General features: G+C 42.6%; 1 protein-coding gene across 28 annotated transcripts in view; it reads left to right on the top strand.

Annotated features, from left to right (window-relative positions):
• USP54 (ubiquitin specific peptidase 54) overlaps positions 1-27,645 on the top strand; it is a 148,865-nt gene that overhangs the window by 36,745 nt on the left and 84,475 nt on the right. For 11 of the 28 annotated variants that reach the window (XR_011382438.1, XR_011382439.1, XR_011382437.1 and 8 more), the window contains exons 1-3: positions 939-1,076; positions 20,084-20,914; positions 25,522-25,614. Coding sequence is in view for 23 of the 28 variants with exons in the window: in XM_070057815.1 (XP_069913916.1) it covers positions 20,768-20,914; positions 25,522-25,614 (240 nt within the window). In the remaining 5 variants the exon portion in view is untranslated. Of the gene's footprint in view, positions 1-930; positions 1,077-20,083; positions 20,915-25,521; positions 25,615-27,645 lie in introns of those variants that run through there. The other 17 variants (XM_070057816.1, XM_070057814.1, XM_070057811.1 and 14 more) reach the window with 4 other exon arrangements.

The raw sequence follows: 27,645 nt of genomic DNA, 5'->3' as shown, positions 1-27,645 counted from the left end.
CCATTTTTAATCATGTCATATATTTTCTCTTAATCTGTAGAAATACAACAAACCCTCATGTTTACAAGGATTCTGGTAGTGAATTTTTTTCATCTGTATGCTTATAAAATAACTCCTTTCAAAAGAGCTATTTTATAATCACAAGTAATACATAGAAGAGTGTGTGTTGGTTCTCTGGGTCCTTTGTGCCCTGCCTGCAAAAAAAAAAAGTCCTGGGCTGACTGATCACATGCTAGGGGGCAGGACACTGCCTGCTGTTGATTCTTGGTGTCTTCACGGAGAGAAGGGTGGAGATCTTTTACAGACTTTGGGCTTAAAAACACTTTCGATCCCAAGCATTTGTAAATTGCTTTACTCGATCCCCACAGCTTAGTTTACATAATAATTTTCTTTAATAGTGTATTCTGTTTATAAGATAGTTGGAGTTTTGCCTATTAAAATGATTTGATTTAATTTGAATCAAGATAATACTGGAATTCTGAATTAGAAAGTCAAACAATAAAAATGATTTTGGCGATTCTGTAACACACTCCAAAAATGTCCTCTTCTCCCGCCCCCCCCCCCCCCCCCTTTTTTTTTTCTGCTGTAGGGCAAAGGACTTTTTCAGAGCTGGCTCTTTGGAAGTAGCTGCCACCCAGCAAACATTATTGTTTGATGACCTCTGTCATCAGGAATGCCCCTAGAGGAAATAACCTCATAATTGTTTTTCTTAAGCTTCTAGTAAAGTTTGTGATATGCCCTTTCAAGTTACTTTTAGTGAGTTTCTTAAGTTTATTTTGTTTGCATTTAATTGGAGACTCTACCTTTTTAACTTTATCTGGAATTGTCAGGGGCAGAGTTCCTGGTATTTGGTAAAGAGAATTGTCTTTCCCTGATACCCTGTTGTGTGGGAAGCCTTTGTGGTTTAGATTCACAGTTTCCCATTGTTGCTAGCCACAGTTGTCTCCTCCCTCTGCACTCTTCTCTCCCAACCACTCTAGTTACTCCCTTGTCCCTCCCCATTCCTGTATCACTTGCCCACAAATGCCCTTGTGGTTGCTGGAGGTCTTTCGCTGGAGATTGAGTGTTGCTGTCTGGTAAGTGTAACAGTTGTGGTGAAAGCGGGTTGATGGAGATGCCTGAAGTGGTCAGTCTTTGTGAAGTGTTTCTTGTAACAGGAACAGTTCAGATTTTGAAATGAGATTTTAGAGCTCCTAACTTTCGGGAGGCTTCTTTAAAGCTGCCTGGCTGTTGCTTCTTCTCTTCCTCCATCCTCTGTCAATTACTAAATTTTAGAAATTTTGTTTTCATTATTAACTTAAAAAATTCTCATGGGTTTTCTTAAGCTTTTTAGAATTGAGTTGTGAGTTTAGTCGTATTTTAGAGTTACTTCAAACAGTTACTTGTGATGTTTTTCATTCTTGTTTTCAGTATTAGTATAGTGATTAAGTAATAATTAGGAAATGAGCCTGTTCTGTGTCTTAACTGGAAAGTAGCATTTACTTCCAGAATTAGTGATTCTTTTTTTCCTATCAGCAAATGTTGTTGCCTAAATTCACCAAGATTTTGGCAATATGTTGTCAATTCTGGGAAATGGTTTGCTGACTACTTCACGATGACAGATGCTTCTGGGAATTATTTTTGGGAAGTTTGATTTGTTCCTTTGCACCTGTTCCCTTGAGGTGTGAGGTCTATAATCTTTTTCAAGGTAAATATCTAATATTTGGTATTCAGAGAGAGAGAGAGACAGACAGAGAGAGAGAGGTTGTATGAATCATACTTTGGTATTTCACGCAGTTATAAGTGATGAGCCTATGATACTCCCAAGAGTACTACTAATAAAAAGTCATCTTTATGGTACATGATGTGAGGGAAAACTTGTTTGTAAAATTTTATTGCTTTTCGATTGAATTGCTTGCTTATCCAAGTGGTGGTTGTACTTAGACAACATGATTTCTTAAGCTCTTATTATGGGTCCTATGCTATGTGCTAGGAAGCAGTCATACGTAGGTAGAAAGATCACAGGTTTTTCTTTTTTGTAAAATGAGGAAAACAACCCCTCATTAGTGGCTTAAGAGTGAGAAATAAAGAACATAACATGTCTGGTGCCTAACCTAATGCCAGACACATAGTTGGTATTCACTAAGTGGCAGCTACTTTTTTTTTTTTTTTTTTAATAATTTTACAGTTGAGAGAGTTGGAGAGGCCAAGAAATTGGCTGAAGGTCACTCAGTTGTAATTGGTAGAGCCAGGATTTGAACTGGCTCGAAACCTGGAGTTTGGTAGTACATTTTCATTTGAGTACTGTAGAGACTTTTAGAGTAGATTTCACTGGAATCTCTGTTCCTTGTTCCTCCCTCCACCACCTGCCCCCATTGAGGAGTGGTTCTTTATAGATGCCCTTCTCTCTTTGGGATCATCTGTTACCTTCCCAGTCATGTGCTTGCTGTTTCACACTGGAGTTGCTTGTGCCATTCAGTACCAGTGTTCTTCTGACAGAACTGAGTGAAACTGGTGCTGTCAGTGGCTTTCCCTCCCATGTTTCTCTTGTTGATTACAGCCATCCTCCTTTTATTATTTGTGGTGAAATAATTTGAGTACTGGTGTGTTTATAATGATTCATAAATAATGCATAGTTGCAATCAAGTATTTGAATTTAAAAAGCATTTCTTAGTGACTTAAAAAATTAAGGGGAAAAAAAAAACTGCTGTTACTGAACCAGAGATCTGTATAGGGCAACTCGGCGATTCATGATTGTCTGATTCTGTTTCCTTCAATTTCTTAACTAGCTTGCTGTTGATAGTTTGTTTGCTACTATTTGCAGTATGGTTGAGAGAGAATGTTGTGTTCTTTCTACTGGTTATAAAGTAGAATATATTTCTTTTTTTTTTTTTAAAGATTTATTTATTTATTTGAAAGTCAGAGTTACACAGAGAGAGAAGGAGAGGCAGAGAGCGAGAGAGCGAGAGCGAGAGCGAGAGAGAGAGAGAGGTCTTCCATCCGCTGGTTTACTCCCCAACTGGCCGTAATGGCTGGAGCTGTGCTGAGCCGGAGCCAGGAGCCAGGAGGAGCCTCTTCTGAGTCTCCCATGTGGGTGCAGGGACCCAAAGACTTGGGCCATCCTCTACTGCTTTCCCAGGCCATAGCAGAGAGCTGGATCAGAAGTGGAGCAGCTGGGATTTGAACTGGCACTCATATGGGATATAATTGGTAGAGCCAGTTGGCTTTTACCCACTATGCCACAGTGTTAGTCCCATCTACTGCATTCTTTCTATTGCTATGCCACCTCCCTTTGAGGCTGGTAAATTATCTGTTTAGCTCTGCATCTTTATAGGGAGGTGCTAAATACCCTGTAACTTGTCAATTCTTAATTCTTTTTTTAAAGATTTTTTTTTGAGAGGGAGAGACAGAGAAAAAGGTCTTCCATCTGCTGGTTTACTCCCCAAATGGCTGCAATGGCCAGAGCTATGATCTGAAGCCAGGAGCCACGAACTTCTTCTGGGTCTCCCATGTGAGTGCAGGGGCCCAAGCACTTTTACCATCTTCCCCTGCTTTCCCAGGCAATTAACAGAGAGCTGGATCAGAAGAGGGACAGCCAGGACATGAACCAGCACCCATATGGGATGCCAGTGTCTCAGGAGGAGGCTGAGCCCACTATGTAACAGCACTAGCCCCAAGTTTTATTTCTTAGAATTAGTTAATTTATAACAAAGAAAAACATGTCTTCTTACATGTTTTCTTTCCAACAATTTGAGAGTTTTTTGATTTCTTAAAATTGGAAAAATAAGACTTTCTGTCCTTTATAAGCATTCTGTTCTTCCTGTTGTAGGTGATATAATAATTTAAAGCTGCCAAAGTCCAACCCTGAGATTGTTTGAGTTGAGTAACTATTCACTGGGGAGTTAAGGTTACCAGTCCATAAATCAACAAATAGTTTGGCCTTTTTTGTGGTTGTAGATGCTTATCTCTATTTTTAAACTTGAATCAGAAGCAAATAAATATTGATTTTGTTGATAGTGCCTCTATTAGAAAAAATTATCTCCAATATCTCTCAAGCTGGATATGAATGTTGTGGGGCTCTTTTGTTTAAAGAGAGTCAGAATTTATTAGGATGTTGGAATTGGTTGTTCTAGGCACTTGCCCTTTTCTTTTTTTTAAAAAAAGATTTATTTATTTTTATTTGAAAGTCAGAGTTACACAGACAGAGGAGAGGCAGAGAGAGAGAGAGAGAGGTCTTCCATCTGATGGTTCACTCCCAGTAGGCTGCAACAGTCAGAGCTGTGCCAATCTGCAGCCAGGAGCCAGGAGCTTCTTCTGGGTCTCCCACGCAGGTGCAGGGGCCCAAGGACTGCGGCCATCTTCCACTGCTTCCCCAGGCCACAACAAAGAGCTGGATAGGAAGTGGAGCAGCCGGGTCTCAAACTGGCACCCATAAGGGATACCGGCGCTTTAGGCCAGGGCGTTAACCCACTGTGCCACAGTGCAGGCCCTGGCGCTTGCCCTTTCAAACACAGTTTTCTCTCTTGCGGTGGGTGTTTGGAGTAGTGGTTCAGACACTACATGGGACATCTGCATCACATATGGAAGTGCCTGGGTTTGAGTCTTAGATTAGCTTCCAACTTAAGCTTTCCACTAATATACCACCATGGAAGGCAGCAGATGATGGCTCAAGTACTTGGGTCCCTGCCACCAATATGGAAGACCTGGACTGAGTTTCTGGCTCCTGGCTTCCATCTGACCCAGGCCCAGTTGTTGTGGGGCTTTGAGGAGTGACTCAGAAAATCGAAGCTCTCTTTTTTGCTGTCTTTCAAATAAAAGACAAAATTTTTTTTTCTCTCACTATTAAGTCCCCAATGACTACTATTATATTTGACCCCTATATAGAATATAAAGATGTACTTATAGATTATGTACTATAATCCTTGTACACAGATAACTGCAATGTGAGGGAGAAAGTAGATGTTTTAATACATACCCCCTAGGCTGGCGCTGTGGCTCAATAGGCTAATCCTCCACCTTGCGGCACCGGCACACCGGGTTCTAGTCCCGGTCTGGGCGCCGGATTCTGTCCCGGTTGCCCCTCTTCCAGGCCAGCTCTCTGCTATGGCCAGGGAGTGCAGTGGAGGATGGCCCAGGTGCTTGGGCCCTGCACCCCATGGGAGACCAGGAAAAGCACCTGGATCCTGGCTCCTGCCATCGGATCAGCGCGGTGCGCCGGCTGCAGCGGCGGCCATTGGAGGGTGAACCAACGGCAAAAGGAAGACCTTTCTCTCTCTGTCTCTCTCTCTCACTGTCCACTCTGCCTGTCAAAAAAAACAAAAAACAAAAAAAAAAACCAAACATACCCCCTATGCACTGAGAGCAGAGAGGAGATGAAGGAAATTGGGAAATTAGAAAAGTAAGTGGGAGAGGATCTGGGAAGGCTTTTGATGGAATTATCAGCAAGAAGAGATGGAGAGGAATAGTTTCTCGCTTAGAGGCCATATTAGAGCCGAAGCCATGAAAAGCAGAGTACAGAATATATTCATTATACCAAAAGGAGTCCAGTTTACCTGGAGTAGAGGGTGAATGGAGAAGCACATAATTGAGTAGTCAATGAAATGTCTGATCATTGAGTGAGTAGAAGATGAACCTGGGGGCCAGAACCGCGGCTCACTAGGCTAATCCTCCGCCTGTGGTGCTGGCACCCCTGGATCTAGTCCTGGTCGGGGCACTGGATTCTGTTCTGGTTGCTCCTCTTCCAGTCCAGCTCTCTGCTGTGGCCCAGGAGTGCAGTGGAGGATGGCCCAAGTCCTTGAGCCCTGCACCCACATGGGAGACCAGGAGGAGGTGCCTGGCTCCTGGCTTCGGATCGGCGCAGCACACCGGCTGTAGCAGCCCTTGTGGGGGTGACCCAATGGAAGGAAGACCTTTCTCTCTCTCTCTCTCTCACTGTCTAAACTCTGCCTGTCAAAAAAAAAAAAAAAAAAAAAAAAAGATGAACCTGGAAATGGTGGTAAGTCCCAGTGTTAGTTAAACTTTGTGCAGGTGCCACGCATATTTAGTTCTAATAAATTAGGAATTACTTTAACTGGCAGTATATGTGAGTACCAAAAATATGCAGTGTAAAATCATAATTATGAATGGTTCAATTAGCAAAAAAATAAATTGCTAAAATAGGTCTGATTGGCTGCTTTGATTTTTTTTTCGCCCTTGAGTTTGCTATTTGTTTATGTTTTTTTTTTCCCCCTGCTAGTAGTAGGATAAATAGACAAGAAAAAAATAGGGTAGAGAAACTTTTGAAAAATCCATCCATTAATTCCCTCTGTGAACTAGAAAAATACTCTTATTCTTACCTAGGCAGAAGAACACTCCCATCAAGGGGCCTAGGAGCCATTGAAGATTATTGAAAGGGAGAGTGGTGTGTTCTGAACTGTATTTTAGGAGTCCTCTGGTAGTCACATGTAGGAGCAAAGGACTGATAATGAGTCAGTAATGTGGTACAGTGGTCCAGAGGTGGTAAGGATCTGAACAGCCACAGTACCACTGAGAATGGAATGAAAGGAAATGGAGATCCAAATCTGGCCCTTTTTCTACATAAGAAATAGTTACCCAGTTATTAAACAGCTTTTATATTGTTGGGATATTATATGTCTCAATGATTGGTACCTCTGGTACAGACCCCTTTCATTCTGTTTCCAGGGACGTGAGTTTGAATTCCTATTTTAGTTTTACTTTACATAAGGAAGTTACAGATTAAAGATACTTGATCTATGAATTTTACATAATTTAGAAACAAGAGCCCTTCACTCCATCACCCCCAACAAGCCTCTGTTACTTTACATTACTTACCCTTGATCTGGTAGATTTTTAAACTTTTTTTTATTACTTCCTTCTAGAATAAATCAAGCTCTGAAAAATGGATTCCTGAACTAATAAAACTTACATCAGTAACTGCTATACTGTGATGTTAAACATAGTGAACCAAGAGGTTTCACATGGAATTTTTACTGGTTACCAGGTTCAGAAACTAGGTTAATGTTTCTTCTTTCTCTGTAAATTCCTGTAACTCTATCTTGCTCTTGGTCCAACTACCTATATTATGATTATTCTTATTTTAAATTTACTTATTTTTAAAATGATTTTTTTAAAAGATTTATTTCTTTATTTGCAAGTCAGAGTTACACAGAGAGAGAGAGAGAGAGAGAGAGAGAGAGAGAGATATCTTCCATCCGATGGTTCACTCCCCAGATGGCCACAACAGCCAGAGCTGCGCCGATCCGAAGCCAGGAGCCAGGAGCTTCTTCTGGGTCTCCCACATGGGTGCAGGGGCCCAATGACTGGGGCCATCTTCTACTGCTTTCCCAGGCCATAGCAGAGAGCTGGATTGGAAGTGGAGCAGCCAAGGTCTTGAATCAGAGCCCATATGGGACACTGGCGCTTCAGGCCAGAGCATTAACCCGCTGCACCATAGCGCCGGCCATTAAAGATTTTATTTATTTATTTGAAAGGCAGAGTTAGAGAGAGGGAGACATGGAGAGAGATCTTCCATGTTTTGGTTTACTCCCCAAATGGCTGCAATGACTGGAGCTGGGCCATGCTGAAGCCAGGAGCCTGGAACTCCATCCCCATCTCCTTCATGTGTGACAGGGGCCTATGCACTTAAGCCATCTTCCACTGCTTTCCCAAGTACATTATAAGGGAGCTGAATCAGAAGTGGAGCAGCTGTAACTCACACTGGTGATCATATGGGATCATATGCATCACAAGTGGCAGTTTAACCCATTGAACCACAACACTAGCCCCCGCATATGGCATTTTAGTTATTTTTCTTCCTTAGTGTCTTGTATTCTGTGAAAGTTTCTCAGTCTTTTGTCAGATGTCCCTCTGATATTTTCTCATATTTGGACTGAGATTATGTGATTCAGGCAAGACTACCACAGAAATAATGCTGCTTCCTTTTTACTGCATTGTATCATGACACTCATGATGTCAGTTTTTGTTAGTACTGGTGATTTTGACCTGGCTCATTTGGTTGAGATGGTTTTTGCTGGTTTTCTCCATTGTAAAGTTAATATCTTTCCCTTTGTTGTTAATACATTTCTTGGTGGAGACACTCTGAAATTATCACTTGGATAAATGTCATAGAGTCTCTACATATGGGATTACAACTGTACTTAGTGACTTTATTAAAATTTATTTTTTAAAAAGATTTTATTTGAGAGGTAGAGTTACAGACAGAGAGGGAGAGACAGATAGAAAGTTCTTCCATCTGCTGGTTCACCCCCTGAAACGGCTGCAAAGGCCAGAGCTAGGCAAATCTGAAGCCAAGGAGCTTCTTCCAGGTCTCCTACATGGGTGCACAGGCCCAAGCACTTGGGCCATCTTCTACTGCTTTCTTAGGCCATAGCAGAGAGCTGGATTGGAAGAGGAGCAGCTGGGACTTGAACTGTTGTCCATATGGGATGCCAGCACTGAGGCAGAGGCTTAACCTACACCACAGTCCTGGCCCTTAAAATTTATTTAGTTGTTTGAGAAATGAATTCCTTTAAAAGACTTCCTGTTCTATGCTTCCTACACCTTATATCTGGTTTCCTCAAAAGGCTCTCAGATTATGCAGGAACAAATCCTGTGTAGTCTTAATTGGTCTCAGTCACATGCATTCATTTTTTATTTTTTATTCTTATTTATTTATTTTTTATGACAGACAGAGTGGACAGTGAGAGAGAGAGAGACATAGAGAAAGGTCTTCTTTTACCGTTGGTTCACCCTCCAATGGCCGCTGCGGTTGGCGCCCTGCGGCTGGCGCACTGCACTGATCTGAAGCCAGGAGCCAGGTGCTTCTCCTGATCTCCCATGCGGGTGCAGGGCCCAAGCACCTGGGCCATCCTCCACTGCCTTCCTGGGCCACAGCAGAGAGCTGGCCTGGAAGAGGGGCAACCGGGATATTTGCTTTTAAAAATTATTTTTATTTGTTTTTGAGAGAGTCAGGGAGCTCCTTCTGGTGGTTCACTCCTCAAGTGCTTGCAGTGGGGCCTGTGCTGAAGTCAGCGCTGAGAACACAATCCAGCTCTCCAGCATGGGTGGCAGGAACCTCATCCACTTCTTGACCTGTAATCACTGCTTCTCCAGGTCTATATCGTGGCAGGAAGCTAGATTTAAGATCCAGAGCTGGGATTCAAACTCAGGCACTCCTATTATGGAATGCAGGTGCCTTAACTACTAGGCTAAATGCCTACTCCTAAATATATAATTATTTTAAAATATTTTGTTTATATTCATTTGAAAGGTAGAATGAGAGGGAGAATACACACACACACACACACACACACACACAGATCTTCCATCCACTGGTTCACTCCTTAAATGGCTGAAATGACTAGGCTGGCCAGGTAGAAGCCAGGAGCTTGGAACTCCACTGGGTCTCCCATGTGGCTCTAGGGGGCCAAGGATATGGGCCATCTTCTGCTGTTTTTCTAGGCACATTAGCAGGGGAGCTGGATCAGGAGCAGAGCAGCCAGGACACCAACTAATGTCTATATGGGATGCCAGTGTCTTAGGCAGTGGCTTAACTCACTATGCCACAATGCCGGGCCCCTCAAAAAAAATTTTTTTTTTCTCAGGCAGAGTAGACAGTGAGAGAGAGAGACAGAGAGAAAGGTCTTCCTTTTTCCATTGGTTCACCCCTGCAATGGCCGCTGCGGCCGGCGCACCATGCTGATCTGAAGCCGAAGCCAGAAGCCAGAAGCCACGCTGATCCCATGCAGGAGACCAGCAGTAGGGCCCAAGGACTTGGGCCATCCTCCACTGCACTCCCAGGTCACAGCAGAGAGCTGGCCTGGAAGAGGGGCAACCGGGACAGAATCCGGTGCCCTGACCAGGACTAGAACCCGGTGTGCCAGCGCTGCAGGCGAGGATTAGCTTATTGAGCCACGACGCTGGCCCCCTCAAATATTTTTAAAAATAGAAAATTAGTTATTGAGTCTTGGGGCCTGTGTAAGAGAGGAGCCTTGAAGCGTAGGCTCATTAGTGTTTGCCTTGTGATATAGAGGTTTGCAAAAAGATTGAGACCCACTGTTTCCCATCAGCTCATGCATGAGGAGGTTTTTGGTCTGCTCACAGAAGGCTTGTAAACAATGTGGGATATATAATTTAGTGGGTCTACTATACAAGGAAAAAGGTAATAAAATTATATGCTTCCTTCCACACAAATTTTTGGTTCTACTTCCATAGAAGTATATCTGACGTTACCTATCCCTGTGTCTTTTTCAGAGTTGAGAGCAACACAGTAATAAAATTCTGATGAGCTGATTCTCTTCTTTCTAACTGTGATCAGTTATTCCATGGTTTAAGGGCATGGCCAGAAACTAGTAAATGTATATGAAGATGATGATGATACAGTTTCTGCCAAAAGTCTTTGGGAATAATCAGGAATTTATTCCAGTTGTTACGTGGCCTGTAGTATGTGATTTTTTTTTTTAACGTCTGGGACAGTTGTCTGCAGGATTCTGTTACCCCTTTGGTTGTTACTGCTATAGGGGAAAAATCAATCATATAGGAGTACTAGGTAAGAGGCCTTTAATCAATTTTAATTTAAATATGAAAAAATTTACATATTCAACTTAGTTGCCATTACCAGGTATTGATGGTTCTTTTTTTTTTTTTGGACAGGCAGAGTGGACAGTGAGAGAGAGAGACAGAGAGAAAGGTCTTCCTTTGCTGTTGGTTCACCCTACAATTGCTGCCGCGGCCGGCGCACTGCGGCCGGCGCACCGCGCTGATCCGATGGCAGGAGCCAGGTACTTCTCCTGGTCTCCCATGGGGTGCGGGGCCCAAGTACTGGGCCATCCTCCACTGCACTCCCTGGCCACAGCAGAGAGCTGTCCTGGAAGAGGGGCAACCGGGACAGAATCCGGCGCCCCGACCGGGACTAGAACCCCGTGTGCCGGCGCCTCAAGGTGGAGGATTAGCTTAGTGAGCCGCTGCACCGGCCATATTGATGGTTCTTAATCATCATTTAATTGGCTGGCCTGAAAGCTAAGCAAGATAATACAGATATTGAAAACTATATGTGAATAACTACTTGGAACAGATGGCCACTGGACAGATAATGCATACTTATGAGGTTTTTTTTTTTCTTTAATGTGCTAGGCTTAAGAAGTGCTTCCATTTTTTTTTTTAAAGATTTATTTGTTTGAAAGGCAGAGTTACAGAGATGCAAAGGCAGAGAGAGAGAGAGAGAGAGAGAGAGAGGAGAGAAGTCTTCCATCTGCTGTGCACTCCTCAAATGGCTAGAATGGCTGGAGCAGGGCAATCTGAAGCCAGGAGCCAGGAATTTTGTCCAGGTCCTCCACGCAGATTCAGGGGCCAAGCATTTGGGCCATCTTCTACTGCTTTCCCAGGCCATAGCAGAGAGCTGGATCAGAAGTGCCACAGCTGGGACTTGAACTGGCGCCCATATGAGATACCAGCACTTCTGGCAGTGGCTTTACCTGCTATGCTGCAGTGCCAGCCCCAAGTTTTTTTTTTAAAGCCGTTATCTAAGGCTAACGACTCTTTTTTTTTTTTTTTTAAAGATTTATTTTTATTTGTTTGAAAGAGTTACAGAGAGAGAGGTCTTCCATCCACTGGTTCACTTCCCAGATGGATGCAATGGTTGAAGCTGAGCTGATCCGGAGCCAGGAACTTCTTCCAGATCGACCATGTGGGTGCAGGGACCCAAACACTTGGACCATCTTCTATTGCTTTCTCAGGCCATAGCAGAGAGTTGGATCAGAAGAAGAGCAGCCGGGACTCAAACCAGTGCCCATATGGGATGCCAGTGCTTCAGGTCAGGGCTTTAAACAGCTGTGCCACAGCGCTGGCTCTAGGGTATGACTCTTGCAGGCATTGTACAAAATTATCTCACTGATCTCATCAGCCTCAAACTGCGTGATATTCATCAAAGTATTTATATTGACTATAAGAAATACCTGAAGTTGTAACTGAGTCACATTAATATTAGAATATCTTGCTTTAGCCGGCGCCGTGGCTCACTAGGCTAATCCTCCACTTTGCGGCGCCGGCACACCGGGTTCTAGTCCCGGTCGGGGCGCCGGATTCTGTCCTGGTTGCCCCTCTTCCAGGCCAGCTCTCTGCTGTGGCCAGGGAGTGCAGTGGAGGATGGTCCAAGTGCTTGGGCCCTGCACCCCATGGGAGACCAGGAGAAGTACCTGGCTCCTGCCATCAGATCAGCGCGGTGCGCCGGCTGCAGCGCGCCGGCCGCGGCGGCCATTGGAGGGTGAACCAACAGCAAAAAGGAAGACCTTTCTCTCTGTCTCTTCTCTCACTGTCCACTCTGCCTGTCAAAAAAATAAAAAATAATAAAAAAATAAATAAAATAGAATATCTTGCTTTATAAGATGAAGCAGTTGTATAGAAAGTTTAAAAAATCTATATGTATGTGTTTAGAATCATACTTTTTAATTAGAATCACAGTTTATAAATAGAAAGATAGGTGATATGACAAATGAAGGAGATGATAGGGGTAGGTGTTTGGTACAGCTGTTAAGATACCCTCTTGGGATGCCTGCATCTCATATTGGAGAACTTGGCTTTGAATAACACTTCTCTTCCAATTCCAGTTCCCTGCTAATGCACACCTGGGAGGTGGTAGTTGAGATGACCCAAGTTCCTGGGTCCCTGCCACCCATCTGGGAGACCGTGATTGAATTCTGGGCTCCTGGTTTAAGTGTTGCTTTTAGCCTTCATTATTGTGAGTATTTAGGGAGTGAACCAGAGATTGGAAGATCTCTCTCTATTTCTCTGCCTTTAAAATAAATTTTATAAAGAGAAATTAGTAAAATCCTGTGATGTGTTCCATAATAATCACAGGAATGTGGATGTAACATAATTGGCTTCTGATTTGCATCCATTCCCTATTTTCAAATTGGGTGAGGTAAAACCTCTAGTCTCTGAGAGTAGGGGAGACCTGGAAAGGGAGAGAGGCCTCTAGAAATATTGATATAAGCATTAATTGCCCTTATAAGAAATTAGCATAATTTGTATCAGCCATGGGAGTAGTCCTTTCAGGCTTGACTTTGGCAAGGGAGGTTTGATAGGAAAGCTGGGTTTCATAAAGAAGGGAAGATGGATAGTGATAATCCCAAGTAGAATTAATAAGGATGCAATATGAGAAAACACTTTGGTTCATATAGGGAAATACTAGGAAAAAGAATAACATAATTAAGATTAGATTGAGGCCGGCACCGCGGCTCACTAGGCTAATCCTCTGCCTAGTGGCGCCGGCACACCGGGTTCTAGTCCTGGTCAGGGCGCCGGATTCTGTCCTGGTTTCCCCTCTTCCAGGCCAGCTCTCTGCTGTGACCCGGGAGTGCAGTGGAGGATGGCCCAAGTGCTTGGGCCCTGCACCCGCATGGGAGACCAGGAGAAGCACCTGACTCCTGGCTTCAGATCAGCGCAATGCACCGGCCACAGTGCGCCAGCCACAGTGGCCTTTGGAGGGTGAACCAACGGCAAAGGAAGACCTTTCTCTCTCACTGTCCACTCTGCCTGTCCAAAAAAAAAAAAAAAAAAAAAAAGATTAGATTGAGTTGAGAACTATGTTTAAAAAAAGTTTATTCTTCAGCAGGGACCTAGGGAAGATTTTAAAAAAAATTTTAATTGATAACTTTTCAGAATTTTATTTATTTATTTATATGTATTTAGTAAATACAACATTAGGAACACAGTAATTCTTCTCACTACTCCCATCCTTCTACCCACTCTCCCCTCATCCTCTCCCTTCTCCTCTTTGGTCCGAGAAAGAAAGAGGGGCCCAGTGCTGTGGCACAGTGGGTTAACGCTCTGGCTTGGCGCCAGGTTCGAAACCCAGCTGCTCCACTTCCAATCCAGCTCTTTTCTATGGCCTGGGAAAGCAGTAGAAGATGGCCGCAGTCCTTGGGTCCCTGCACCTGCGTGGGAGACCCAGAAGAAGCTCCTGGCTCCTGGCTGCAGATCGGCACAGCTCCAGCTGTTGCGGCCTACTGGGAGTGAACCAGCAAATGGAAGACCTCCCTCTCTCTCTCTCTCTCTCTCTCTCTGCCTCTCCTCTGTCTGTGTAACTCTGACGCTGAAATAAATAAATAAATCTTTAAAAAAAAGAAAGAAAGAAAGAAAAAGAATGGAATAAAAAAATCTAAGAGAACTTTTCCTCAACAGTCTAAACAAGGGCTGTTCTTTGTTTCTGCTTCTCGAAGGTGTTTTTGCTTTTGTTTTTCTTTTTCTTTTCCCTTCCTTCCTCCCCCTTCTTTCTTTTTTGAAACTGAATTGTGTTTAAGGAAGAACCCAAGGATAATATATCTTTTGTGAGCTCTTAGACATGACTGTAACTTATTAGACACTATAATATTCTTTAAATGCACTAAAAGGAAGTGATTCTTTTTTTTTTTTTAAACTTATTTGAAAGGCAGAGGTACAGAGAGGCAGAGAGAGAGAGAAAGAGAGAGAATGTCTTCCATCCAATAGTTTACTCCCCAAATGGCCACAACAGCCGGTGCTGTGCCGATCTGAAGCCAGGAGCCAGGAGCTTCTTTCGGGTCTCCCACATGGGTGCAGGGGCCCAAGGACTGGGATCATCTTCTATTGCTTTCCCAGGCCATAGCAGAGAGCTGGTTAGGAAGTGAAGCAGCTAGGACTTGAACCTGCACCCATACGGCCTCCTGCAGTGCCGGCTTTACCTGTTATGCCATAGTGCTGGCCCCCAGGAAGTGATTCTTGAGAACAAGTTTTACTACTAAGTCTCATGATGTAACTCTTTGTGGACAGAGGTCCTGCATGGGAAGTTAGTGCACAATAACTCTTGTTTATTTAACTCTTATATATGATATCAGTGATCACCCAAGGCACTTGACATAAGCTGCTTCAGCTATAAAAGGTTTTTGGATCCAGTAGCTCGACAAGGCCATAAGCAAAGTAGAAGTTCTCTCCTCCCTTCAGAGAAAGGTACCTCTTTCTTTGGTGGCCACTTCTTTCTACTGGAGTCTCACCCACAGGCGTTCTTTATATAGGACATTTTTTTTTCTCATAATGTCTTGGTTTTCTAGCCAGACTAGAATGCCTTAAGGGCTGATTCTGAGGTCAGAATGCTTCTTACAGCAGTTGTTATTCTATGAGTCTGCTGTATGGACTGCTTCCCTTGTTGGAGTCTTTGCTCCTTTTTAATTCTGTCTATTTTTGTTTCCAAACAGTCCTATTAATATGATCACTTTAACTCTTGATTGTATCTATATCTTTACCACTTGTTCCTATCCATTTGATCTTAGTAACACATAAGCTGCTATTTTTATCAGCCAGCTTAATGGATTTTGGGGTCTCATAGCTAGTTGTTAGGTTGTACCCTTAGAAGTATGTCCTTATGTATGTAAGTAGGACTATACTGCTTTGCAGTTGTGTACTTCATACATTTCAGTTACAACTTTATGATCTTGGTGATTCTTCCCACTGTGTCTGCCCTCCAACCTTCTCTCCCACCCCCTTTCCTCTTCTCTTTCTTATTTTCAAGAATATTTTTTAAAATTATTTTTTTTTTTTTTTTTATTTATTTTTTTTTTTTTTTATTTTTTTTGACAGGCAGAGTGGACAGTGAGAGAGAGAGACAGAGAGAAAGGTCTTCCTTTTTGCCGTTGGTTCACCCTCCAATGGCCGCCGCTGCAGCCGGCGCACCGCGCTGATCCTGGCAGGAGCCAGGAGCCAGGTGCTTTTCCTGGTCTCCCATGGGGTGCAGGGCCCAAGCACCTGGGCCATCCTCCACTGCACTCCCTGGCCATAGCAGAGAGCTGGCCTGGAAGAGGGGCAACCGGGACAGAATCCGGCGCCCCAACCGGGACTAGAACCCGGTGTGCCGGCGCCGCAAGGTGGAGGATTAGCCTATTGAGCCACGGCGCCGGCTTAAAATTATTTATTTGCCTTTTTTTTTTTTTTTTTTTGACAGGCAGAGTGGACAGTTAGTGAGAGAGACAGAGAGACAGAGAGAAAGGTCTTACTTTGCCATTGGTTCACCCCACAATATCCGCTGCCCGGCGCACCGTGCTGATCTGAAGCCAGGAGCCAGGTGCTTCTCCTAGTCTCCCATGTGGGTGCAGGGCCCAAGGACTTGGGCCATCCTCCACTGCCTTCCTGGGCCACAGCAGAGAGCTGGTCTGGAAGAGGAGCAACCAGGACAGAATCCAGCGCCCCGACTGGGACTAGAACCCAGCGTGCCAGCACCGCAGGCGGAGGATTAGCCTATTGAGCCGCGGTGCCGGCATTTATTTGCTTTTAGAAATATTTTTTAAGGGACCACCATTGTGGCACAGTGGTTTGAGTCCTGGCTGCTCTGTTTCTGAACCAACTCCCTGCTAACATGCCTGAGAAAGCAGTGGATGATGGCTTAGATACTTGAGCCTCTGCCATGCACTAGGGAGACCCAGGTGGAGTTCCTGGATCCTGGCTTCAGCCTGCCCCAGCCGTTGTGGCCATTTTTGAGTAGTGAACCCATGGATGGAAGATATCTCTCCTTCTCTTATTCTCTCTCTGGCGCTCTGCCAAAGATAAGTTGATTTTTAGTGTGAAATATTTCTGAAATTGGATATGCAAAGGCTCTTCAAAAATTTGTGGAAAATGTGTGTTCTGAAAACACTACATGGTTTCCAATTTATTTTGCACCAAAATAAATATATTTTGATTCCATTTTCCCATGATTGTTTTGAAGTACCATGTAGATGAACAGAGCTAGGAATGTGAGCAACTTTTCTCTGGTTAAGCTATTTGTCTGTCTTAGTATGATAATGTTTGACTTCACAGTGTTTGGATTACTTTTGACTTTATTGCTTGTCATGGGATGCTGATCGTGTTTTTTCCATTTGAATCATTGATCAGTGTTGCATGATCATTCTTTGAAGACCTTTTAAAATGTTACCTTGCAACAGGCTCAGTTATTTTCTTTTTAAGTTAAAATTTTTATTTTAAAAATAGTTGTGAAATTAAAATCTTTCAATATGTAGTTAATTTGTGCTGATACATCACTTGTCCCTTGTGAGGCAAGTTGTTCTTTTTGTACAACTAGAAGACTTACTCATGGTGGTTTATAACTTCTAATGTTCTGAGAACCCCAAAACAAAGTTTTTCTACTTTTAAGCGCAGCAGTTCACTCATTCAGTGAACTCATTATTCATTCTTTGTTTTCAAATGTCCTGATATTTTGTCAAACTGTTGCCTTAATCTCAACCACTTTGTGAAGTTGATGTTATGTCTGTGTTTTACAGATTCAGAATACAAAGTCAGGAGACCTTGTCTCACTGGGATTATGTTTTTGTACAAAAATAAATTTACCTTTTAATTCCATTTTTACATGATTTCTTTTGTTGTTGTTTAGTTTAGGTGAAAGGCAGAGAGAGGGGGAGAGAGAGAGTCCCATCCATTGGTTTACTCCCCAAATGTGCGAAACAGCTGGGGCTGGGCTGGGTCCAAAACTTGAAGCTGAGAGTTCAATCCAAATTTTCTGTGTGTGTGACAGAAACCCAGTTACTTGAATCATCACCACTATGTCTCATGGTCTACAGAAAGCTGGAGTCAGAAGCTAGAGTTGTAGCTGGGAATCCAATTCACGCACTCTGATAGGGAACATAAGCACCTAAACCAGCATCTTAACTAGGCTAAATACCTGCCTCACCATGAAGTTTTTAAAGTATCCTCATATACAAGTAGATATGCACAACTAATTTTTTTCCTTTTGAACCACCTCAAAGTAAATCGCAGATATGTTCTTTTTTAAAAAGATTTATTTATTTATTTGAAAGTCAGAGTTACAGACAGAGAGAGAGAGATCTTCAATCCACTGGTTCACTCCCCAAATGGCTGCAATGGCCAGATCTGAAACCAAGAGCCAGGAGCTTCTTCCAGGTCTCCCACATGGGTGCAGGGGCCCAAGCACTTGGGCTATCTTCTACTGCTTTCCTAGGCCATTAGCAGGGAGCTGTATTGGAAGTGGCACAGCCGGGACTGGAACCGGTGCCCATATGGGATGCTGGGACAGCAGGCAGAGGCTTAACCTATTATGCCATAGCACTGGCCCCAGACATTATGTTCTTATACCTGAATTCTTCAGTGTTGCCTAAGGAGTTCTTTTTCTTTTTAAAAATAGGTTGTTAGATCTATGTAGGTAGGTAGTAGAGAAGGATTATGTTATTTGTTGCTGGACCTGTAACTTCAGTGAAATGTTTTCATCATTAGTAATTCTCCAGACCATTTGTTGCCTCTCTTGCCTTTGTTCTTTGGGCTCTCCCTTATAGTTTCTGACACACCTAGAAGTGTGAGAACTTATTACCTTACCTTGCATTATGAATGATGCCATTCAGAGCCTGAGAATCTTTCTGTTACTGACTTTTTTTTTTTTTCCTTTGCTCCCTGTACTCAGCTGTATGTGTCATAGGCAGACTGAGTTTCAGTAAGCTCCTAATGTGGATACTGGAAACCTCACCTGCCTGCCAAGTCCTTTGGCTGAGAGCAAAGCGAAGGCTTGGTACTTGTCACTGCTTTGCAGCACTTGAGCTAAAGGAATGCTGCATAGCTTGTTGGAAGTTGATTAGCGGCCTTGAGTAGGGTGTGCATGAGGGTGTGCATAGACAGGTGAGGGTCTTGGAGTCTGTGTGGGTGGTGTCATTCCCTCCTGACACCATGTTAATATTTATTGAGTGCATCCTTATGACAAGTACTGTGATAGGAACTTTTGGAATAGCATATCAAACACATAATTAAATCACAGTGTAATAGTCAAACAGTTCTGTTCATCATTGTTTCTGTACTGGGCAAGTTAATGTCTTCAAGCCTCACTTTACTGTTCTGTAAAACTGAACTATTAATACCTACCTGATAGGGCTCTTATGAAGATGAAATAAGGACTGTAAGCATAATTTTAACATGTAGCTGACAGTAGTTAATATTTCATTTTATAAAGGCAGGTTCAGGATACATGAGTGATACCATATAAAACAAATAGAGAGTAATTAAACATAGTGAATAATATGACAGTATAGTATATAATCAAATACTTTGTGACATGTAGATTATAAAGATTATAAATAGTTTGAGAATTTAAAGAAGGGGAAAAACAGTCTTATGCAACCATTTAATATTCCTGTGCTTCAGTTTTTCCACTGGACATGCTGTGGATAATGCTAAGTGATCTTTCAGAGAATGATTAAGATGTCACAGCATTTTTGCTTTTTTAGTGATGCATATTATGGTGGGAAGGAAGGGAGAGGGTTGAAGAACTTTTAGAAAACAAATTTAACAAATTATTCTTAATTTTTTCCCTATGCAGAAATGGCAGTCTTGTAGGAAAACTTAAATCTGGACATTAAATGATTTCTTTGGAGGGAAAATGCTTGTTTGAAATTGCTCACTGTTGCCTCACTGGCATTTTAATTAGTGGGAAAGTAAGGTTGATCAATGGATGGCCTCTGATTGTGAGCCCCTTGAATATAATCTGAGGATTAAGTGATTTGTGCCCCAAATTATCCCTCTGATTCTGTAGCAAAAATCAACAAACAAGGCAGGAAAAGATTTAATTCTCTTGGACTGCATGTTAAGGACCTGTGGTTTACTTACTGTGGGTGTTTGTCTGGGACATCTTTATTCAGAATACAATCCAGACTGCCAGTTTGTCCCTCCCACTTTTAAGCAGATTTTCATAAGTATACCCACGGAAAACACCTTTAGAAAAGTACTTTACTCAACAACACCCAGAAGAAACTGGGTTCCTAGTTTGTTTTGTGTTTTACTTGGTGAATTTTTTGTTTTTTTGCTAGCCTGCTTCTGGAAAGTTTCTATTTGGTTTTTATTTCTATCCCAATCATCTTCCTTCTGTTTGAAGAAATTTTCATGACATTTCTTATGAACGTAAAGCTGCTCACACTTCTTTTTTTTCCTCTTTAGCTTGAGTGTTTCTTTTTGTTGTTGTTTGGGTTTTTTTCCTTCTTTTTTGGCATTGTTTGCCAAGGTTTCAAGTTTATGTGAGAGGTGAGGCAACGTTGATCTTGGCAGAACAGTGCAAAGCCAGTAGAGTCATTAAGTGACGCAAGCTTTTGATTTTTTCTTTCTGTTAAAGCTCTCTGGCACGGCTTGCTATTCTAGTCTCAGAAGAAAGGAGGAGAAGAAACTTTCTGGAGATCTGGACGGGACGATAGAAGTTGGGGCACATTATGAAGAAGAACATCAACAAAAACTCCAGATAATCTAAACCAACTTTTTGGCTTTGTGGAATCTTTGTCAGTTGCTTAGAACTTGAATTTTTATTTCAGAGAATGTTGGGACAAGACCGCAGAGAACAAGGAGAGTTATGTTGGATTCCTGCTTATCTGTGTGCCTCACCTTCTAGTTGGAAAAGTCTTCATTCCACAAGAAGCATTGTAAACAAGCCTGAAGAACAAGTCTTACTCTGATCCTGGATACCGCTGGAGTTGAGGATTACATCCAATGCACCAGGGCTTTTGGAGGCAGTTGAAGAAAAATTGAAGAAATCTATACTTGGGATTTCTCTGTTTGCATTAATCCTGTGCCATGTGACATTGTTTGGAGCAAGTGAGGGCTGGTTCTCTCATCTGGATCTGAGAGGATACCTGAGCCCCTTGAGTTTCATGTGTGATGCTTGGAAAGTTGTAAACTCAAAATCTTTCATGATAAATTCACTAAATTCTGAATTTCCTTTCCTTTGAGGACTTCGGCAGATGAAAATTCTCTGCCATAAAGAAATAAAACCTTCTCTGTGTTCTTAGGCTAAATGTGAACAATAATGTCTTGGAAGAGAAATTACTTTTCAGGGAGCCGTGGTAGTGTCCAAGGGATGTTTGCACCTCGAAGCTCAACCTCCATAGCCCCCAGCAAAGGCCTCAGCAATGAGCCGGGGCAAAACAGCTGCTTCCTCAACAGTGCCCTGCAGGTAAGGGTCATTGCTTTATTTATTTATTTATTTATTTATTTTTGGTAAATTTTGACTGTTAGTCGCCCATACTGTATTTCTGGGAACTCTTAAATATAATACTTTCACAGTCTTGGTTTGAACTCAGTAACCTCAGATCATTTTTAAAGTTTTATTTATGTAATTTTAGGCAGGCTGCTTTGTCTTTGAATCTCTATTACCTCATTTATAAAACGATCTGTTGATAATGATAATAGAAATAATAATAATAACAATGATTATTTACCTGTGCAAAGGAAGGTTACATGAACCAGGTGATCTTCCTACTTGTTTATTACTTTTTTCCTCATCAGTCTATAAAGTTTTCTTTTGCAACTACAGGTCTTATTACTGTATTTGCTTTTCTTTATTATAGAAAACAAAATTCTTTTCACAAGTGAAAGACTTGCAGGCATATTGTTCTTCTCTCATAATATTCAGACTCCCGGCCTGCACACTGAAGGGAGTCCAATGTTTGTCCAGTTCACCCCTCGGTGCCCTCTCATGTATTAGCTCATGATTGGTATCTTGTCAGATATACTTGAACAGAGCTAGTGGAAAGTAAATTCTCCCAAAGTGATTATTTACCCTAGATTTGCCTGTTTGCTATTGTTTGCCACCATAGTAGTCTCAGAATTTCAAAATTCCTGACTGTCCATTCAGGCTCTTAGTTTATTGGATCCATCCCCTGTGGTCTAACATTTAAGTAATTACTGTCCCTTCTATTCTGCTTTTCAGAGTAAAAGTAAATGAAATCTGCTAACCAAGGTAGTTATACTTAGATAAAGTATTAACTTGGGGCCAGTGTTTTGGCACAGAGTTAAGCTACCTGCAAGGCTGGCATCCTGTGTGAGTGCTGGTATGAGTCTCACTTGCTCCACTTCCAATCCAGCTCCCTGCTAATATGCCTGGGAAAGTAGTGAAAGATGGCCCTAGTCTTTGGGCCCCTGAGTTCACATGGGAGACCCAGATGGAGTTCCAGACTCTGGCTCAGCCTGGCCCAGCACTCACTGGCTGTTATAGTCTTTTGGGGAGTGACCCAGCCAATGGAAGGTCTCTTTCTCTCTCTCTCTCTCTCTCTGCTTTTAAATAAATAAATAAATCTTTAAAAACAAACAAACAAAAAAAGAAAAGACAGTGCATTTGGTATAAATAGCACTGAACTTGAGAATTATGAGATCTGGATTCTAGTTTTAGCTCTTGTGTAAACAGACTAACCTAATACAGGTAATAGTATCTGAGTTTCCTCATTTATTATACAAGAATCTTGCCAAACTTACCTATGTAATAATAATTTTATACTCTCAAATTTCCAAGTTTTTGTTTGAAAACATTAAAAAAAATCATATGCTTTAAATCTTCAAAAAGAGTTTATGTACTTTCCTTCATCACTATCACAAATTTTATGCAGTTAACTAGGATTCGTCAGATTTTTCCCCTAGATGATGCATATGAGTTTTTTGAATGGCTTTATATACTGATAAAACTTTTCATAATTTAGAAACAGGCAATAGATATAGATGTGTATTTATCTCCTTCTTGGCCATAATCCTGTTTTTGTAATTCTGTTTCTTTCTATGTGTGGTAGCTATATTGCCAATTGAAACAATATTTGTTACTTTCCATTTTAATTTCTAGTGCCTTATACAACAAATGCTGTATGTACACACATACATATTTCTTTATCCATACTTAAAGATTGAGACATTGATGGTTTTGGAGTCTCTATTATAATCATGTTGCAAGTTGAATATAATTGTAACTATGAGCTAATATTGTAACTTAAAAAAGATTTATTTATTTATTTATTTGAAAAACAGCATGAGAGAGAGAGAGAGAGAGAATGAATCGAGATCTTCCATCCACTGATTCACTACTCAAATGCCTGTAACAACTGAGAATAGGCCAGGCTAAAGTCAGGAGCTCTCCCATGTGGATGACAGGAACACAAATACTTGAGCCATCATCTGCTTCCTCCCAGGCACATTAGCAGGAAGCTAACTTGGAAGTTCAGAGTAGTCAGGATTTGTACTAGGTAATCTCCCATATGGGATATGGGCATCCCCAGCAGCAGTTTAATCTGCTGTGCCATAGTGCCTTTCCTATAATGTTCTAACTTTTGATATGAAAGCAGTGTTTGCTACAGATAAGTTGAACTTAATACATTTGTTATAAAAAGGTGTTATTTAGGCCAGCGCCACGGCTCACTAGGCTAATCCTCCGCCTTTCGGCGCCAGCACACCCGGTTCTAGTCCCGGTCGGGGCACCGGATTCTGTCCCGGTTGCCCCTCTTCCAGGCCAGCTCTCTGCTGTGGCCAGGGAGTGCAGTGGAGGATGGCTCAAGTGCTTGGGCCCTGCACCCCATGGGAGACCAGGAGAAGCACGTGGCTCCTGCCATTGGATAGGCGCAGTGCGCCGGCCGCGGCGGCCATTGGAGGGTGAACCAACGGCAAAGGAAGACCTTTCTCTCTGTCTCTCTCTCTCACTGTCCACTCTGCCTGTCAAAAAAAAAAAAAACAAAAACAAAAACAAAACAAACAAAAAGGTGTTATTTAGAGGTGGGCATTTGTTATAGCAATCAAAATGCTGCTTAAGGTGCCTTCATTGCAAATTGGAGTGCCTGAGTTTGAATCCTGGCTCTGTTTTAGATTCCAGCTTCCTCCTAATGTGCATCCTGGGAGGTGGCAAGTGATGGCTCAAGAACTTGTGTCCTTGAGGCTGGTACTGTGGCATAGTAGATTAAGCCTCCACCTGCAGCACCAGTGTCCCAGCTGCTCCACTTCCAGTCCAGCTCTTTGCTTAATGGCCTGGGAAAGCTGCTGAAGAGAGGAATCTTTCATCTTTTGGTTCGTTCTCCATATGTTTGCAACAACTAGAGCTGAACCAGGCCCAAGCTAGGAGTTTGGAACTCCATGTGGTTCTCTCATGTGGGTGACAGGGACACAAGTACTTGAGCCATCACCTGCTGCCTTTCAGGTTGCACATTTGCAGGAAGCTGGCATCAGAAGCAGAGCCAGAATTGTCTTAGGAGGTCACATCTGTCTCAGAAAGGTTCAAAGATTGAGGATTCCTTTTTTTTTTTTTTTTTTTTAATTTATTGATTTATTTGAAAGTCAGAGTTACACAGAAAGAGAAGGAGAGGCAGAGAGAGAGAAGTCTTCCATCCGCTGGTTTACTCCCCAATTGGTTGCAATGGCCAGAGCTGTGATGATCCGAAGCCAGGAGCCAGGAGACTCCTCTGAGTCTCCCACATGGGTGCAGGGGCCCAAGGACCTGGGTCATCTTCTACTGCCTTCACAGGCCACAGCAGAGAACTAGATCGGAAGTGGAGCAGCTGGGACTTGAACAGGTGCCCATATGGGATGCCTGCACTGTAGACAATGGCTTTACTTGCTATGCCACAACAGTGGCCCCCGAGGATTCTTTAAAAAAAAAAAAAAAGATTTATTTTATTTATTTCAAAGACAGAGTTACACAGAGAGAAAGACAGAGACAGAGAGAGAGAGATAGAGAGAGAGAGGTGTCTTCCATCTACTGGTTCACTCCCCAAATGGCCCCAAATGGTTTTAAAATATTCTTGCTTTTCTTGAGTGAATCATTAAAGAGACCCTTATTCTATAGCTTGTGACCCATAAATTTCCTTTTCAGGATCACTTTTTTTTTTTTTTTAATCTGAAAAGCAGAGAGAGAGCAAGATGGGTAGACAGACAAGACAGACAGACATAGCTCCCATCTGCCAGTTCACTCCCCAAATGCTTGAAACAGCCAGGATTGAGTTGGGCTGAAGTTAGAAGCTAGGAACTCAATCCAGGTCTCCAATGTGGGTGGTGAGGGACCTGATTACTTGGGACATTGCCTGTTGCCTCTTAGGGTCTACGTTGGTAGGAAACTTGAAGTGGGAACCAGAGTTAAAAACTGAACTTAGGTACTCTGATTAATTAAATTTCTCAAATTGAATTGAGTTTCTCAATCTGTGTCTTCTGCCCCTCAGGGTCATATTTAATTTATGTTATACCATATTGTTGCCATGACTTTCTCTTAATGTTCAAATTAATCTTTTCCAGCATATGGACATTTGTTCCTTTGTTAGATATCTTGCCGTGTGTGTGTGTGTTTTAATATACTGGAATGAGCTTTCTGGGGCCACTGTTGCAGTGCAATAGATTAAGCCTCCACTGGCATCATCAGGCAGGTACAATCCTAGCTACCCTGCTTCTGATCCAGCTTTGTGCTGATGAACTTGGGGAGCTAGTAGGAGATGACTCAAGTACTTGGGCCCCTTTCTCCTGAATGGAAGACCAGGGTAGAATTCCTGACACCTGGCTCCTGGCTTTGGTATGGCCCAGACCTGGCTGTTGTACCCATTTGGGGAATGAACGAGCAGATGGAAGCTCTCTATCTCTCTGTCCTTCTCTCTGTCACTCTGCCTTTTAAGGAAATAAATAACTAAATCAATCTTTAAAAAAAGAAGTAGCTTTCTCTTAGAAATAAATCTTTTGCAGCCATTACCTATGTTTGCCCTAGCTCTTCAATTTAAAGTTAATTGTGCTTCTTTGTAGATTAATGATGTATTTTACCATTTTCATCAGGTTTTGTGGCACTTGGACATCTTCCGACGTAGTTTTAGGCAGCTCACAACTCACAAGTGCATGGGAGATTCCTGTATCTTTTGTGCTCTCAAGGTAAGTACTTGACGGGCTGGCGGGTGGTGCAGTGGATTAAGCCACTGCACCAGTATTCCATTTATGAGGACTGGTTTGAGTCCTGGCCGCCCCACTTCATGGCAGAAGACAGACCAAGTACATGGGCCCCTGCCACTCATGTGGGACACCAGGATGGAGTTTCTGCCTGGCCCAGACTTGACTGTTATAGCCTTTGGGGAGTAAACCAGCAGATGGAAGGTCTTTCTGTCTCTCTCTCTCTGACGCTTTGCTTTTCAAATCAATCTTTTGAAAGATTTATTTATTTATTTGAAAGTCAGAGTAACACAGGGAGAAGGAGAGGCAGAGAGAGAGAGAGGTCCTTCATCTACTGGTTTACTCTGCAATCAGCTGCAATGGCCGGAGCTGCGCCAATCCGAAGCCAGTAGCCAGGAGCCTCCTCCAGGCCTCCCATGTGGGTACAGGGACCCTAGAACCTGGGCCATCTTCCACTGCTCTCCCAGGCCATAGCAGAGAGCTGGATTGAAAGTGGAGCAGCAAGGGCTTGAACCGGCACCCATATGGGATGCTGGCACTGCAGGCAGCGGCTTCACCCGCTACACCATAGCACTGGCCCCACCAATTTTTTTAAATGGCAGTTATTTCAAATTATTTCTTCTTACTAATATGAGAGTTCTAGATGGTCAATATTGAAGATATTTGCTTAATCATTGCAATTCTAAATTTACTCCTGAATTATCTGCCTGTGGTTTAGTACCAAAATGGATATGATTTACTTTGCTTGCTTGAAAGAATTACTATATGGCTCAGATTGATGGTTTCTTTTCCTAAACCTTTTAATAGCTGATTTAATGTGATAGGATTCTTACTCAAGTGTGCTTCTATTTTATTTACCTGAAAAGCTAATTTGTCGTTTTGAAAGAATAAACAATTCATTATTTTAATGAAGTTATTATTTGTAAAAACTAGGTTTTGTAAGAAACTCTTTTTATTGAGTAATAACAGTATGAAAAGATTTCCCACTTCTCCATTTTTCACATCACCGTATTTCATATTATTTTTTTTTAATATTTTATTTATTTATTTGAGAGGTAGAGTTACAAACAGTGAGAGGGGGAGACAGAGAGAAAGGTCTTCCATCCATTGGTTCACTCCCCAAATGGCCACAATGACTGGAGCTGCGCCAATCTGAAGCCAGGAGCCAGGAGCTTCTTCCCAGTCTCCCATGCGGGTGCAGGGGCCCAAGGACCTTGGCCATGTTCCACTGCTTTCTCAGGCCATAGCAGAGAGCTGGACTGGAAGAGGAGCAGCCGGGATTAGAACTGGCGCCCATATGAGATGCCGGCGCCACAGGCAGAGGATTAACCTACTGCGCCACGGGTGTCGGCCCCCATATTTCATATTATTTTTAAAAAGGTTTATTTATTTGAAAGTCAGACTTACAGAGAGAGAGAAATATCCTCTATCTGCTGGTTCACTCCCCAGATGGATGCAGCTGCCAGGACTGGGCAAGACCAAAGCCAGGGGCTTCATCTGGGCCTCCCAGGTGGACGGTGGAGGCCCAAGAACTTGGGCCATCTTTTGCTACTTTTCTTGGGCCATAAGTAGGGAGCTGGATCTCAAGTGAAAAAGCTGGAACTTGAACCTGCACACTGTTTGTGATGCTGTTGTTGCAGTTGGTGGTTTTACCTGCTATGCTATGATGCTGGCCCCTCACGTTTAATGTTTTTAAAACAAGATCTCAGGCAGGAAGAGAGAGAGAGAGCACGTGCTCCCACATGCTAGTTCATTCCCTAAATACTTGCCAAGACGAGAACGGAGACGGACCAAAGCTGGGAGCTGGGAACTCAATCCAGATCTCCCACATGGGTGGCAGGAACCATATCGAGACATTTCTGACTCAGAGATTTTTAGGTATGCTGCAAAAGAGAGAGAACTGTGATGTGTGAAGGACTGCATCGCTGTGACTTGTTTTTGCAATTTGTAGCTTTCCCTTGTTTCCTTGGTCCAAATATATGATGGTTAATTTGTGTTTAGATGGATCTGCTTCAT

The sequence above is a fragment of the Oryctolagus cuniculus genome, chromosome 15 (genome assembly GCF_964237555.1).
Source record: "Oryctolagus cuniculus chromosome 15, mOryCun1.1, whole genome shotgun sequence".
NCBI lineage: Eukaryota > Metazoa > Chordata > Mammalia > Lagomorpha > Leporidae > Oryctolagus > Oryctolagus cuniculus.
The sequence above is the reverse complement of the archived record's forward strand: the minus strand, read 5'-3'. Positions and strand labels throughout refer to the sequence as shown.